The sequence below is a fragment of the Parambassis ranga genome, chromosome 17, assembly GCF_900634625.1.
Source record: "Parambassis ranga chromosome 17, fParRan2.1, whole genome shotgun sequence".
NCBI classification, from domain to species: Eukaryota; Metazoa; Chordata; class Actinopteri; family Ambassidae; genus Parambassis; species Parambassis ranga.
The window spans coordinates 2845047-2857268 of record NC_041037.1 but is presented as its reverse complement, the minus strand read 5'-3'; the positions used below and the strand labels follow the sequence as shown (position 1 = coordinate 2857268).

The window sequence follows — 12222 nt, the reverse complement described above, 5'->3', positions numbered from 1 at the left end:
TATTAATATATAACGTTCAATGTTAGGGGAGGTTAGTTATGGTGTCTGTATAAGTAAAAATTATAATACCTGTAAAGACATTTTGATGCGCTGTGATCTTTAAAGAAGTATCTATTGATTGTGAACTTTTAATTTGAAGTTGACAAACAGACTAGGATACGGGTGACTTCCCCCTGTAGGCTACCGACAGGAACTCCAAATACTTGTCAAAATGCTTGCAATTTGTGAAGAAAACTCTTATATAAAGTGGAATTTTATTAGCAGATGATAAATTAATCCGATTTGAGTCTTTTGGATCACTGTGGTTTATGGTTCAGCTAAGTAAACACCATTGTTATTAAGCTAGCTTGTTAGCTTCTTTGCCAGCTAGCTTAACTTAACCTGCAGTTTAGTTTCGAGTTTTCTCTTTTTCACAGAATTAAAATGTGCGACTTTAAAACGGATAATAGCCCCATTTATGTACGTGAAAGAGGAAGCCTTCGTCGTGTCGGTGACATAGTCCTGGCGCCTCCAAAGCTGGTGTCATCATGCAGAAGGACCGACCCGTTTGTGTTGAGGAAGGAGCATTTTATATTCACCTACAATGAAGAGGGAAGTCTGAGGTACACCACAAAATCCCTCTTTGACATCACGCTGCTGTTCGTAGCTGACAACATTCACCATGTGGACTCTCTTGTCGACTTCCCTGAGCAAATAGGTGACAGACTCTTTGTAGCAGCAGAGGAGAACCGTGTGTTTTTAAACCCAGATATTTCTCCCAAAGCTCTGCAGTTATTCAGTGATGCTTATGGAGAGATGGTGCTCGGATCGCTCTGTCTGCGAAATAGGTAGGTTCTACTGTCTCCACTGTCACTGCCAGCCATATACAGCCGCATTTACTGTCCCCCTTTCATCCCTGCAGGTTTCCACTGCTGCATGAAAGGATGGATGAAATCAAAACATTTCATAGTCTGAAGTCTCTGGATTTGTTTGGGTGCAAACTAGGTGATAATCATGAGCTCTTCCCGCACCTAACATCCACCTCATTGGCAAGGTATTCACAGTCTCAAAGACACGATGTGGAGAATTTGGGAAAAGATAATACTAATATTTTACTAATGTTTATTATTTTACCTCTATTGATAGCAGCCTGATCCAGCTTTGCATTGGTGGGAACAACCTGTCAGATGCTGGTCTGCAGAGACTGACCGCACCGATCCGGATGATGCAGAAGGGACTGAACTGTCTGCAGCTCTTGGATGTTTCCTGTTAGTTTCCTTTATGTGGCACAAATTCGAACACGTTTAAGATGTGAAACCTAAACTAAATGTTTGATTCTCTTACACAGACAACCCCGTCTCAGAGAGGGCCCTCAGATACCTCACGTGCCTCCCAACACTTGTAAAACTCAATGTTTCTGGGACCAATATGAAGGTGAGAGAGAGTGTGTGTGTTAGTGTGGGATTATTAGAATGCGATCTGACATGTAACCGTAATTTATACTTCCAGCTTGGCACAGGATTGAAGACATGTATGTGGAACCTCCTGGGCTTTATCTATTCTGAGAAACCACTCGACACCTTTGATCACTCGAGGTGTAAAACAGAAGGTTGGGCAGAGCAGGTAAACATTTTTATGATATTCTCTTTAACGGTGGATGTTAAGTCAACAGCTGCCAGGATCCTGTTCCTCAGTGTATGATGCATTTCATTATACTGTTTGCCTAAGTACCATGCACAGCAGCAGGCAGTGCCTTAAACTGATATTTGACTTATTTTCAGGTTGTAAACCAGTGGGAAACAAATAATTCCCATATGCCAAAACAGAAGAAAATCGAAGAATCAAGAACATCAGCACTCAGATTTTGTAAGTTCATTAAAGCTGCATTATAATAAGCTTTCTTTGAATAATTCCCACAGTTTTCAAAGTTTTTTTCTTTCCTCTAGTTGGCAGGCAGAAGTTCATCAGAGAGGTACTGAATGCAGCTCCCCTGATCCACGACAACACACAAGACTCTGAACGAGAGAAACTGCATTTCTACAGACCTGAAGGAAACAATCGCATAAAAGAGATTCCTCTGCCGACAAACCATAAAGTGAAGACTGCTCCGAACAATATCAAGAAAAGGAAGCATCAGTCAGACACCGGCGACGCTTCGCACAAAAGCCCCCCAAGTAAACGTCCCTCCTCCTCAGCTCTCACTGCAGAGGACATGGACTTGTTGAACAGCTACTAAGACACATGTCCAAGTTAAACAGATAACTTCAAAGGAGCCAGAATCATTTTTAATATGATTCACACTGGTGGACTGTAACAACTTGCAAATTTTCTCACTGGTAAATAGATATATTTTATAAATAAAGTTTTGTATTGTTAATTTGTTTTTTTGTCTCGTTTTTATATCCATCCCAATTTATACTCCAATATAATATAAAGTATTTATCTTTTGATCTATTCTCTGTATTTTGAAGAGGTCCTAGTGCAAAGTTCGTGCAGATGCTGAGAGATTCTGATTTGATGTGTCAGTAGAAGCTAATGTAGCCTTAGCTTTCAAGGGGAACAGGAGGCTACTGACGTCTGGCTCGCTCACGCTCGGCAAAAGTCAGAAGTTCAAAAGGAACAATTCTGCTTCAGGATTCATATTTGAGACAATCTAATGACTTTTTTTCATGTTAAAAACAAAATGAAGCACAAAGCGGAGCCACTGTTGCTCGTTTCTTTCACTGAAACCGGTCCCTGGTCCTTCACAGTCTGTAGGCTATTTTATCCAACCAAGAATGTAATGCACACCTCTCACCTCTCATAACAAAGTCATTGTTATAAAACAGGAGTATCCGTTTCATCACACAGGAAGCCTGTGCTATTTTTTTAAAATGTTGTATCAACAATTACTTGCAGATTCAATAGTTAAAAAAGTGAATGCAAGTTGAAAATAAACGTTACAGTCAAAGATTTACAAGAGATTTGCACGTCCAGCAGAACAAAGACAGCACTGTGTCCACTGTAATGTAATGCTAGAGATGCAAACAAGGCCTTCGCTTCACTGCAACAAGAAACAACTGTGCTCCAAAGTTTAGTTTAGTAAAAAAAAAAAAAAAAAAAAAAAACAGACAATACAGCAACTCTTCTGTATTTAATTCTGATTCATCAATATGAGAACAGACAACAGTGAAGCAGGAAAGACTTACTGTATGTACCCTCGCTATTAAGATTAAGAGCATTGAATTTTATTGTAAAAGTCAAAATTGTCTCAATACCACCGCAGTAGAAACATAGGAACAAACAGAGTGAGTTCAGCACAATCTATTATACCAAAAGTTTAAGGGTTTAGGGGAAAAAACCTGCATCTCTTCAAGTCACAACGAGTTCATTTAAACATTCAATATAATAAGCACACCAACAAGAGAGCACACAAGAAAAACCCAGAATCCTATTTGACTTGTACTGCCACTGATCTATCATAATGCCTCAATTATACCAATATACAGAAAAAAATTCCATCACTGATTTTAAAAGCTTCAAATGGAGAGGAGACATTATATCAGCAAATACAAAATCTTCTGCAAGTAGTTACTCCTGTTAAGACCCAAAGCAGCACAGGTCTCACACCAGAGGATAAAAATCAACTAGAGATTATTCATGAAGGAGAACATCCGCTCTGTGCTACAGCTTTGGCTTCTTAGATATCGGACTGGCCCAGGTTTACTTTGGGGGGGAGTGGTCCGGCTTCTTCTTCAGATCCTGTGGAGGTGATGATGAGCAGGGAAGACGCTGGATATGGAGTCAGTTTCTGATCTTTGATGTACTCATTGTCGCCATAGATGCTCAATTTCTGAAAGGGAAAAAAGATAAATATGACTTTTTTTGCTTTGGCTGTTTACATTTGTTGGTAAGTCCTCACATAAATAACTGAGAATTCATCCTCTTTGAAATAATCTCTGCATCTACAGGTGCTTATTGTTCATTGTAGGCATTAAGCGGTCTACTTTCAGAGGTTCACATTGAAGCAAATAAACTTCAAGCATTCTTTAAGCCAAGCTATGCTAACCTTTTTTAGCCAAAGTCCAGATAAAGGAGCATAGAACGTACCTCAGCAGGTACATACTGGTCCACAGCAGTTGCCACAGTTGCACAGCAGATCCAGATCAGCACCAACACAGACAGGATCAGAGTTGTGGTTAGGATCCACCCTGGCAGCCAAGGATTCCTGCAGAGAGAAGTACACACACACACACACTAAGAGCTTGTATGGCTGTACTATGCTGAGCAACTGAATTTGCTTGACAACACAGAGAGCAATGTGCTAACCAACCAACCAACCTTGAGAGGCAGCTAAAGAGGTTGTATTCATCATCATAGCTGCGGTCCCCGGTCATATCTCTGTCCCTCTCCTGGATTAAAGTGCGATGGTATTCTTTGTAAACAGGGCTGCTCAGACCAGGGACTGAAAATAAGATTAAAAAAAGGCACATGCTGCATTTACACGTCTCATTTCTATTGTTAAGACTATGACTTACAGATAGTGAACAGCACTGTGGTGAGTACAAGACCACTCAATCATATGTATGATTTCACTTTATTAAAAATAAGAGGCATGCATTTACTTTTTTAAACTTGTGCAGTGGTGTATTTCTGTCAGTCATCACGTTGACCTCATATGTGTACCATATTTTACACACAGCTATTAAGGCCACCGACAGGGTGTGACTATACACTTGTGAGGACACATGCATTGTTATCTTTTGTCCGTCATGTGAAATGTAGGAAAATGAGGACTTACAGCTCTTCTGTGTCTCCTCTTCTCTTTCCACTTCAAACTGGAAAAACTCATGTATTTGTGGTTTAGTCTGTTAAACAGATGATTTTCAAAACTGTTTTTCAAATAGTGTTCTCTATTCTATTTACACAACAACAGGGTTAGGCTGTACCTGGAAAATGACAACTTTGCCATCATCAGCCTGGAGGTAGAAGGTCCATGTGGAAGTGATGAAGCTGTGAGCTTGACTCATTACATCATCCCAGAACCCTCTGACCAGCGCCAGGGGGTACAGAAGGTGGATCCTGGGCATCATTGCCTCCAGCTGTAAAAAAAACAACAAAAGTCTGAGCACACGGTTGACCGTGTTGGGAGGTGTTTGTGTGTCGATATTACCGAGTGATTGTTGCTTACCTGCTCGTGTCGCTGCTCGGCAAATGGAAGCTGGTTCTGGCAGCCCAGGTTGCATGCATACTGCTCATCAGCTTGGGTGTAGGCCTCACGACAGGCTGCAGAAATATGGAGGTGTGAGAGGTAACAGATGGCAAAGAGGGATTAAAGGCCTGAGACAAAGAAGTTTTGGATCAAGACAGCTTATTATGGAATCAGAATCAGAAACACTTTATTATTAATCCCAGGGGGAAATTGGGTGTGTTAAGTGTAGGATGACTGTTTACGTTTATTAAACAAAACGTGACATTACGTAGGGGTGAATTCAGTGAGTTAAAGGCTCAGTGTGTAGCTTACTTGATTCACATTCGGCTTTGGTTTGATTCAAGTCTTCGCTTTCACGAACAAACTGACAAATGGAGAACAGACGGCAGCCTCTCTGACAAGCGTACAGTTGCTCCTCCTATAAAACAAACCAGAGGACCAGTTGAATCCCTCGAAAAACAACCGCGTCCTTAAAAGATGAGACACTTGTCACTTTATTATAAGTCACAATCTGTCTTTTACAACAATAGTTGGAAAACCACAAGGCGCTAAATGCACAGGGCAACATTTGCTTCTCGAACTTACCTAACGCTAATAGCTAACGCTAGCAGCAGAAATTACTTTCCTCAGCAAGATGAGCACTTACCCGTGGATACGTGTGCAAGCTGTATGTCATTTCACATGATTTATGACAAGATGCCGTGTTTCCCAAAACGCTGTCGAACACATCCGAAGATGCCAATGCGCCCGCAAGAAGGACGGAGAGTCCCAAAGTAATGCATGCAAAGGAAGAAAGAGTCCCCATTTTGTCAGCGAAAACCTAAACAAACAACACACTCCGCTTCCTCGTCCTGTTTAATCGGGTTGTGTTCTCGCGAGAACTCCGACCCTTTTCTGTTTTTCACGCGAGATTGAGCTGTATGTCTGTGGTACATTCAAGTATCGTAAATATAGGTTTGGTCGTTTGACCAGGAAGTGGGATTTGACAGAAGTACAGTCTGTCATTAATGTTAATATACATTTTAATTTACGTGCTGCAGCTTAAGTTGACATAATTAATTAATTCGTTCACAATTTCCAACCAATTTTCTACAAAGTTAGGTTGTTTATCTTTTCTTCCCGACGGTACCTTAAGGCAACATTAGCATCTACTGTTGTATTTTAGCATTCAGCTCTTGCTAGCTTTACAAAACATATCATTTGTCTCTGCTTCCGGTCACATTGTCACCCGATAATTAGCAGGATACAGACGAATGGCTTGACTCATGCTTGCAGTACGTTTTATCTGTTAAAATTAAAAATGCTAGCTTGAGTGAGCTCAGGTAACCAGGTGCTAGCAGCGGGTAGCACTTGTACTTTCTTCATAAACGCTAACTGTTGTTATCACAGACGTCCACAAAGTATATTGCTGCTTTGTGTTTGAAGATGGACAAGTTTGTAGTGCGGCTTCCTAAAGGCGAGACACCCAAAAAATCCAAAAACGATGGAAAGGTGTATAAACAGACCACCATTGAATCTTTGAGGGTAAGTAGTACATGAACAGATGAGCCTGTTGTACAGTTTAAATTTTTAATAAGGTTCTCATGTGTTTTCTTATAGAGAGTGGTTGTAATTGAGGACATCATGCGCTATAAATCCATGCTGGAGCTGCCAGAGCAGAGCAAAGATAACCTGCTGACTGCCCTGACAGAGCTGAGCAAGAAGATCCCATCTAAGGAGGTGCTGAGGTCCACAAAAATAGGTACACACAGGGCTTTAAGATGTGTAGATCAATGCACTATTGATGCTGAAAATAGTAAGTTGTAAAAAAAAATGTTCCCCTGTAGCACAGATTGTAGAATTGTTCACATGAGGACATGATCTAAAAAAATGTCAAGTTATCACAATATTCAGATGAGTTGAAGACATAATGAAAATATCTGTCTCCTAAGGTCACACTGTCAACAAAATGCGAAAGCATCTGGACCCTGAGGTGAGTTCAATGGCAGCAAAGGTTTACACCGACTGGAGGACATTCATTGAGGAGAATTCCAATAAGCCGTCTATTGAAGTGCGCTCCGACAAACAATCTGAAGGACTCAGGAGCAACGCGAGGAGGCTCATGTCTGAAGCCCTGGAAGTCAAGGTAAGAAAATAGATATCAGAAGTTCAGGGAGAGGGCAAAAGCCTATATGCTCTACTTATTTTGTCTCTATAATTGTACGTTGTAGAATTTTAGATATGTGCTTTGTGGTTCACAACTGCAAGAGCCATTTAAAACACACAATATAATCACATTTAGCACTTGTTTGACTTACAAACTTGTTTTGACTTCACAACAATTCACAGACTTTTATTGTAAATGTTACTTTTTATCTTGCAACTATTTGGTTGTTCATAAATGTCTCTGTTTTTTTTTATACTATAGGAGGATTCCAGCCTTATAGACAACATCGAAAGAGAAGTGTTTCACCAGAGCTCCCGGTTAGTGAGCAGTTCATACCGACGGACAGTTAGAGCGCTGGTGTTTGCCTTTAAACATAACCCTGAGATCAGAGCTCAGGTGAGGGACAGCACATTATCAGTCAACCAGCTGGTTTCTAAATACAAAAAATGACTGAAGAAGAATTAGTCTGTGCCTCAGATTATCACATTTTAACATTGTTTACATACCACTTGTGATCCTCATTGATGCATGTGCACATTTTTAACATGATTTTATTGATTTTATGTAAAGAAGATAAAAAAAAGACGTGGCATGTCATTCACCTTACCCTGTTTTTAACTGCACATCACAGAAAATTGATGATGAAGATGATGTTTTTTTTTTTTTTTTAAATGGAATAATGGAGGTTTTTGTTTTTATACTGCTGCTTAACATTTTCTACAAAATATTATTGAAAATATAAAAAGACAAGCATTGCAGTCTTTTCTTTAAAGAATACAACTATACATGTGTATAAATATACTAAAGAAGGACCAGCCAAACGATAGCAATCACCATGAGAATGACAGCCAGAACACAGATGCTGATGAAGACAATGTCACTCAAGTCATGAGGCTCAGATTGTGGTTGCCCTGCACCGCTATCACCGGTGCTCTCAGTCTGCTGGGCCTCTTCCTCCAGACGCCGCTCCTCTGCTGAAATGATGGACACCGATGCCACCTTCCGCAGGGCGTCACACTGCACTTTGTATTCTTGCACGTTTTGCTGCTTCCCATCAGAGAAATCAATATACAGCTTGTTTACGAGCATGGTGATGTTCCGGTGTTTCTGTAAGTCATCATTAGTTACAGTATTAATAGAAGCAGGCCACAAATGGCTGCCACAGCTGAGATACAGGAAATCTTTGCTTGGAGTAGTGTACCAGGAAGTGAGAGTGCTGTTAGTCACCTGGCCCGCTGTCCCGCAGTTGACAAACTGAGCGAGTATCTTGTAGGAGTTGGGCGTTAACTGTGCTGTGCAGCTGGGGTTTCCCAGGTAGATGCTCTCCCGGTCCAGCTGAGGTAAGGACTGCTGGGATATCAGGATAGTGAATTCGGACCGGGTGCAGCTGACGTTTACAGGAACCACTTGGATTAAAAAAAAACATTTTTACATTTTTGTTTAATCTTTTTATTAAGCCTTACCAAGAGTATATTTAGCTAAGATTCAGACTGCAAACAGTCTAAGCAGCTGAGAATCTGTTAAACACACAGTCCCTACAGGATTGTATAATTAACACCTCAATAGCTAATGGAGGGGAGAGGATTAGGGTCACTGTCTCCTAATGAAACAAAAGTGTGGTGTAAAGGATTTTTTTTTCATTCTTCGCACCCACCTTACCTCCTAGATAAGAAGCTGTGAACCCTTTATGTGCTTCATTTCTGTCTGTGCTGAGTACCACCAGCAACTTGTTGCCCTTGGAGACGATGGAGGACGGTTGCTCCTTGCCGCACCAGCGTCCCAGCAGGGGGTCTGTCTGGCTGTCCCCATCATAGACCGCCACAGAGTCGTAGTCGCATTCGTCTGACAGGCTGTTGCGGTCCTCCAAGTCCATAATGGGGAAAAAGAGCTTGATGCGATATCCAGCTGCTAGAGTGATGCTCCAGTGGCAGTTGATGTTGTTTGGGTAGATGTTGGGGAAATGCGGGCTGCTGAAGTTGCCAGTTACAGCAGTGAGGCCCTGCTGGCATTCACCTGTTAAAGCACAGTAAATCACATGGTTATTTCTCAGTGTGTTGATTTAATTGTTGGATTTTGCTCTATCCAGTATTTGAAATAAGCAAGATTCAGTTCATACAATAGAGGGAATTTAATTTATGTATATTCTTGGCAAGAGACAGACGAGAAGCTCAATATCATTCTCATTATCTGTTTAATATGAAACAGAAGTCGATTAGCTAAGATGAGAATAAAAACTGGAAACCGGAGGAAACAATGAATGTGTGACGTTCATCTGAATATATAACTAGCTGCAGGCCCTGCTGCATTAAACAAACAAGACATGAGAGCAGTAATTGTCGTCTCATCTTCCTGTCACACTGAGCTATTGCTTTAAAACCCAAAATATGTTCTTTATTAAATAACAAAAGACAAATGAGGTATACAGGCAGCTAGGTATTCCATTAACGCTGACATCTTTTTCTAAGCTGCTTTGTGTTGATTTCCATTCTCTGCCATTGAGTTTATGCTGAATAAGGTCACATGGGGACAGTCTGTGAGCAGGTGTCTCACTGTTATTGTGCAGACTTTCAATTGGATTCAAGTCTGGGCTTTGGCAGCAGCACTCAGGGACTTTCACATTTCACATGCTCGCAGCAGACATAGTGCGAGACGCTAGATGAGCTCTGCTCGGCCCACTGTCTGTGAGAGATGGAGGTCTGCATAGCAGCTGAAAGGCTTTTATTTCTTCTCACTGATAGGGTCTTTTGTTTCATGCTGGCTCTTTCATGTGGCTTCTTTCAAACTTCCAGCATGATGGAATGTACATTTTCATTCTTTTCACTGGTTTCATAATAGGGTTTTCTGTTCTTTTTTCACTTTCTGCAGAGGAAAAAAAACACACTTTCTTTACCTGAGTAGTAGTATGCCTTAAACCCCCGTCCCCCGATGTTGAAGTCAGACTTGAAGATGACCAGAAGCTGGTTGGAAGTGGTGACTGTGTTGGGGGGTTTATCTGTCCCGCAGTACTTGCCGAGGTGGCGGTGCGTGACTGTCGGACCATCAAACAGAGCGACAAAGTCAAAATTACATCCCTCATTGTTTTCCAGCTGGAAGTCCAGGAAGACCAAGGTGACCACGCTCATGTTGGACACGTGGATGGCCCAGGAGCAGTCAGCATTGTTGCTGTACTCCTGAGGGTATCCTGGACTGGAGATCACACCAGACAGTCCAGTCAGGACTCCACCGCACATGTCTAGAGAAAATAGAAGGTGAAATGTAGTTTACTGTACAATTTGTCTTGTTTAATATCTTTAGAATATTATTTTGTAGGATTTGTTTGCCTTCCTGTGTTACTGCTAAATATTAGCCAGCTTTTTGTTACACTTATTGTGAGCATGATGCCTTTGAGTGACACTAGCATGGCTCTTTGCCCTGTTTTAATGTAATGTCTTGGGTGGAGGCTAAGGTCAAGAAGTTTTAGCCACAAGTTACTTTTTGGCCACATGGCCAGACAAGATCAAGGTTGAGGGGCAGAAAGCCAACTGATCCCTGTCATACTGCATTAAATGTAACACGTTACCTTTTCTGTAGCCAACGCTGAAGCCCCTGTAGGCCACGTGGCGGTCTGAATGGAAGATGATTGACATGACATTCCAGGAAGAGGTGAACTGAGGTGGAGAGATGTCGCCACAAAATGTTCCAAGGAGATTCCCCTCATCCTCGGATATGCCGTTGTAGATTTTGATGTAGTCGTAAGCGCAGCTGGCATGGTACTCCAGCTCAAAGTGGTAAAAGGTGAGGAGGATGGAGGAGCCCTCCGCCACCACTATTAGCCAGGAACAGTCAATATTGTAGGGATACAGGCCTGGGAAGTTTGGACTGGAGACATTGCCAGACGGTGCAGAGAGGATTCCTCCACATTTGACACCTTATAATGATTAAAAACACATGATGATAGCAGAAGAAGAACATGCAAATTAGAGGTCACAGCTCATCCCTTTCATGCGACTATCCTGTTGTCACCTTTAAAAGCCTATATTACAAGGCTGACATTGAACAATTGAGGCCAAACACAACAAAGCACTCCCATGAAATATCAGCACAGGTAAAAAAATGGGAACTCACCTTTTTTAGAATCAGCCTCGTCAACAAGCAGTAGTAAATGAAGCAGCATAGCCACCCTGAGACTCATGTTGTTATTGTTGATTCAGGGTTTGTCACACCTCAGCTACAGACATACCATGTCAATGTTGGAGCGCACAGCCTTGAGACATCAGCAGTGGTGCCTGTAGAGGTAATAGGACTTTGAAAAATTTATTCACCGCAGCCTGAATGGAGGAACCTGATACCCACCTCGGCCAATGCTCTGCCCTCTTCGCTAAATTTTAATGACTGATATCCAATGAGCGTGAGTGGCTTGTCAGGACACTGTTTGGAGAGATGTTGTACATTTTTAATGATGGTCTCTCTCACACACACACACACACACTCACACACACAGAGAACACCAGCTGTGAGTGGAGTTGATAAAGAGACAGGAAGAAAGAAAGGGGAGGATGATCACATTTGTCACTAATATAAATGGCTTCATTACAGGGATGTGAGAAGGAGAGCTATTGATGTCACAAAGTAAAATGGGTGGTGGTGGTGGTGGTGGCGGAGACTTCTGAGTAAAAGCAGCTTAAGCATTCATTTGCATTTTAATGCAAAGGTAAAGAAAATAATCTGCTGTTTCTCTTACTACTGAGGCTAGGAGTATAGTACCATTACTTACATAGTTGTTTTAAACATTTGCCTCACAAACTTCCACTGAAGGTGCATTATGACAGATAGTGAAGGTCATCTTCCTCAAAGATGTCAGCTTTTGTAATGCAAATGTTGTTTATACTCTGCAGTCAGACAGATTTTGTTGCATTTGCCAAATGCC

The 12222-nt window shown here is 41.5% G+C and overlaps 4 protein-coding genes across 6 annotated transcripts; 2 read left to right on the top strand and 2 right to left on the bottom strand.

Annotated features, from left to right (window-relative positions):
* The first annotated feature begins 151 nt into the window (after positions 1-151).
* lrrc42 (leucine rich repeat containing 42) lies at positions 152-2356 on the top strand. Of its 2 annotated transcripts, none has more exons than XM_028428258.1 (7): positions 152-827; positions 902-1033; positions 1129-1247; positions 1328-1413; positions 1489-1602; positions 1761-1845; positions 1926-2356. In XM_028428258.1, the coding sequence occupies exons 1-7, from the start codon at positions 424-426 to the stop codon at positions 2213-2215; spliced, it is 1230 nt and encodes a 409-aa protein (XP_028284059.1). In that variant the 5' UTR covers positions 152-423; the 3' UTR covers positions 2216-2356. The 2 variants fall into 2 exon arrangements, with proteins under 2 accessions (XP_028284059.1, XP_028284058.1); XM_028428257.1 differs by having other exon boundaries at positions 1126-1247.
* An 828-nt stretch (positions 2357-3184) lies between these two features.
* Positions 3185-6050, bottom strand: tmem59 (transmembrane protein 59). Of its 2 annotated transcripts, none has more exons than XM_028427302.1 (8): positions 5817-6050; positions 5483-5588; positions 5150-5244; positions 4908-5060; positions 4760-4826; positions 4300-4423; positions 4069-4186; positions 3185-3811 (listed from the first exon to the last, which is right to left on the bottom strand). In XM_028427302.1, exons 1-8 carry the CDS (start codon positions 5973-5975, stop codon positions 3659-3661), a joined length of 975 nt encoding a protein of 324 aa, XP_028283103.1. In that variant the 5' UTR covers positions 5976-6050; the 3' UTR covers positions 3185-3658. The 2 variants fall into 2 exon arrangements, with proteins under 2 accessions (XP_028283103.1, XP_028283104.1); XM_028427303.1 differs by having other exon boundaries at positions 4760-4796.
* Positions 6051-6159: 109 nt separating this feature from the next.
* tceanc2 (transcription elongation factor A (SII) N-terminal and central domain containing 2) lies at positions 6160-7920 on the top strand. Its single transcript, XM_028427895.1, has 4 exons — positions 6160-6694; positions 6770-6911; positions 7102-7295; positions 7578-7920. Exons 1-4 carry the CDS (start codon positions 6596-6598, stop codon positions 7764-7766), a joined length of 624 nt encoding a protein of 207 aa, XP_028283696.1. The 5' UTR covers positions 6160-6595; the 3' UTR covers positions 7767-7920.
* A 197-nt stretch (positions 7921-8117) lies between these two features.
* Positions 8118-11536, bottom strand: cdcp2 (CUB domain containing protein 2). The gene is made up of 6 exons (XM_028428248.1): positions 11421-11536; positions 10876-11223; positions 10207-10548; positions 8976-9329; positions 8544-8722; positions 8118-8423 (listed from the first exon to the last, which is right to left on the bottom strand). Exons 1-6 carry the CDS (start codon positions 11485-11487, stop codon positions 8118-8120), a joined length of 1596 nt encoding a protein of 531 aa, XP_028284049.1. The 5' UTR covers positions 11488-11536.
* Between the last annotated feature and the right edge of the window lie 686 nt (positions 11537-12222).

What these genes read in the sequence shown, in the direction of transcription:
- lrrc42 (XM_028428257.1), top strand. Translation starts at nt 424, where the DNA reads ATGTGCGACTTTAAAACGGATAATAGCCCCATTTATGTACGTGAAAGA. An exon ending in GCAGCTCTTGGATGTTTCCT is followed by an intron (nt 1,248 to 1,327) that starts GTTAGTTTCCTT and finishes TCTCTTACACAG; the next exon opens with ACAACCCCGTCTCAGAGAGG. An exon ending in AACATCAGCACTCAGATTTT is followed by an intron (nt 1,846 to 1,925) that starts GTAAGTTCATTA and finishes TCTTTCCTCTAG; the next exon opens with TTGGCAGGCAGAAGTTCATC.
- tmem59 (XM_028427302.1), bottom strand. Translation starts at nt 5,975, where the DNA reads ATGGGGACTCTTTCTTCCTTTGCATGCATTACTTTGGGACTCTCCGTC. An exon ending in GCTTGCACACGTATCCACGG is followed by an intron (nt 5,589 to 5,816) that starts GTAAGTGCTCAT and finishes TTTGTTTTATAG; the next exon opens with GAGGAGCAACTGTACGCTTG. An exon ending in CCGAGCAGCGACACGAGCAG is followed by an intron (nt 5,061 to 5,149) that starts GTAAGCAACAAT and finishes TTTTTTTTACAG; the next exon opens with CTGGAGGCAATGATGCCCAG.
- tceanc2 (XM_028427895.1), top strand. Translation starts at nt 6,596, where the DNA reads ATGGACAAGTTTGTAGTGCGGCTTCCTAAAGGCGAGACACCCAAAAAA. An exon ending in GCTGAGGTCCACAAAAATAG is followed by an intron (nt 6,912 to 7,101) that starts GTACACACAGGG and finishes CTGTCTCCTAAG; the next exon opens with GTCACACTGTCAACAAAATG. An exon ending in CTGAAGCCCTGGAAGTCAAG is followed by an intron (nt 7,296 to 7,577) that starts GTAAGAAAATAG and finishes TTTATACTATAG; the next exon opens with GAGGATTCCAGCCTTATAGA.
- cdcp2 (XM_028428248.1), bottom strand. Translation starts at nt 11,487, where the DNA reads ATGAGTCTCAGGGTGGCTATGCTGCTTCATTTACTACTGCTTGTTGAC. An exon ending in CGAGGCTGATTCTAAAAAAG is followed by an intron (nt 11,224 to 11,420) that starts GTGAGTTCCCAT and finishes AATCATTATAAG; the next exon opens with GTGTCAAATGTGGAGGAATC. An exon ending in TAAGGCATACTACTACTCAG is followed by an intron (nt 9,330 to 10,206) that starts GTAAAGAAAGTG and finishes GTGCTTTAACAG; the next exon opens with GTGAATGCCAGCAGGGCCTC.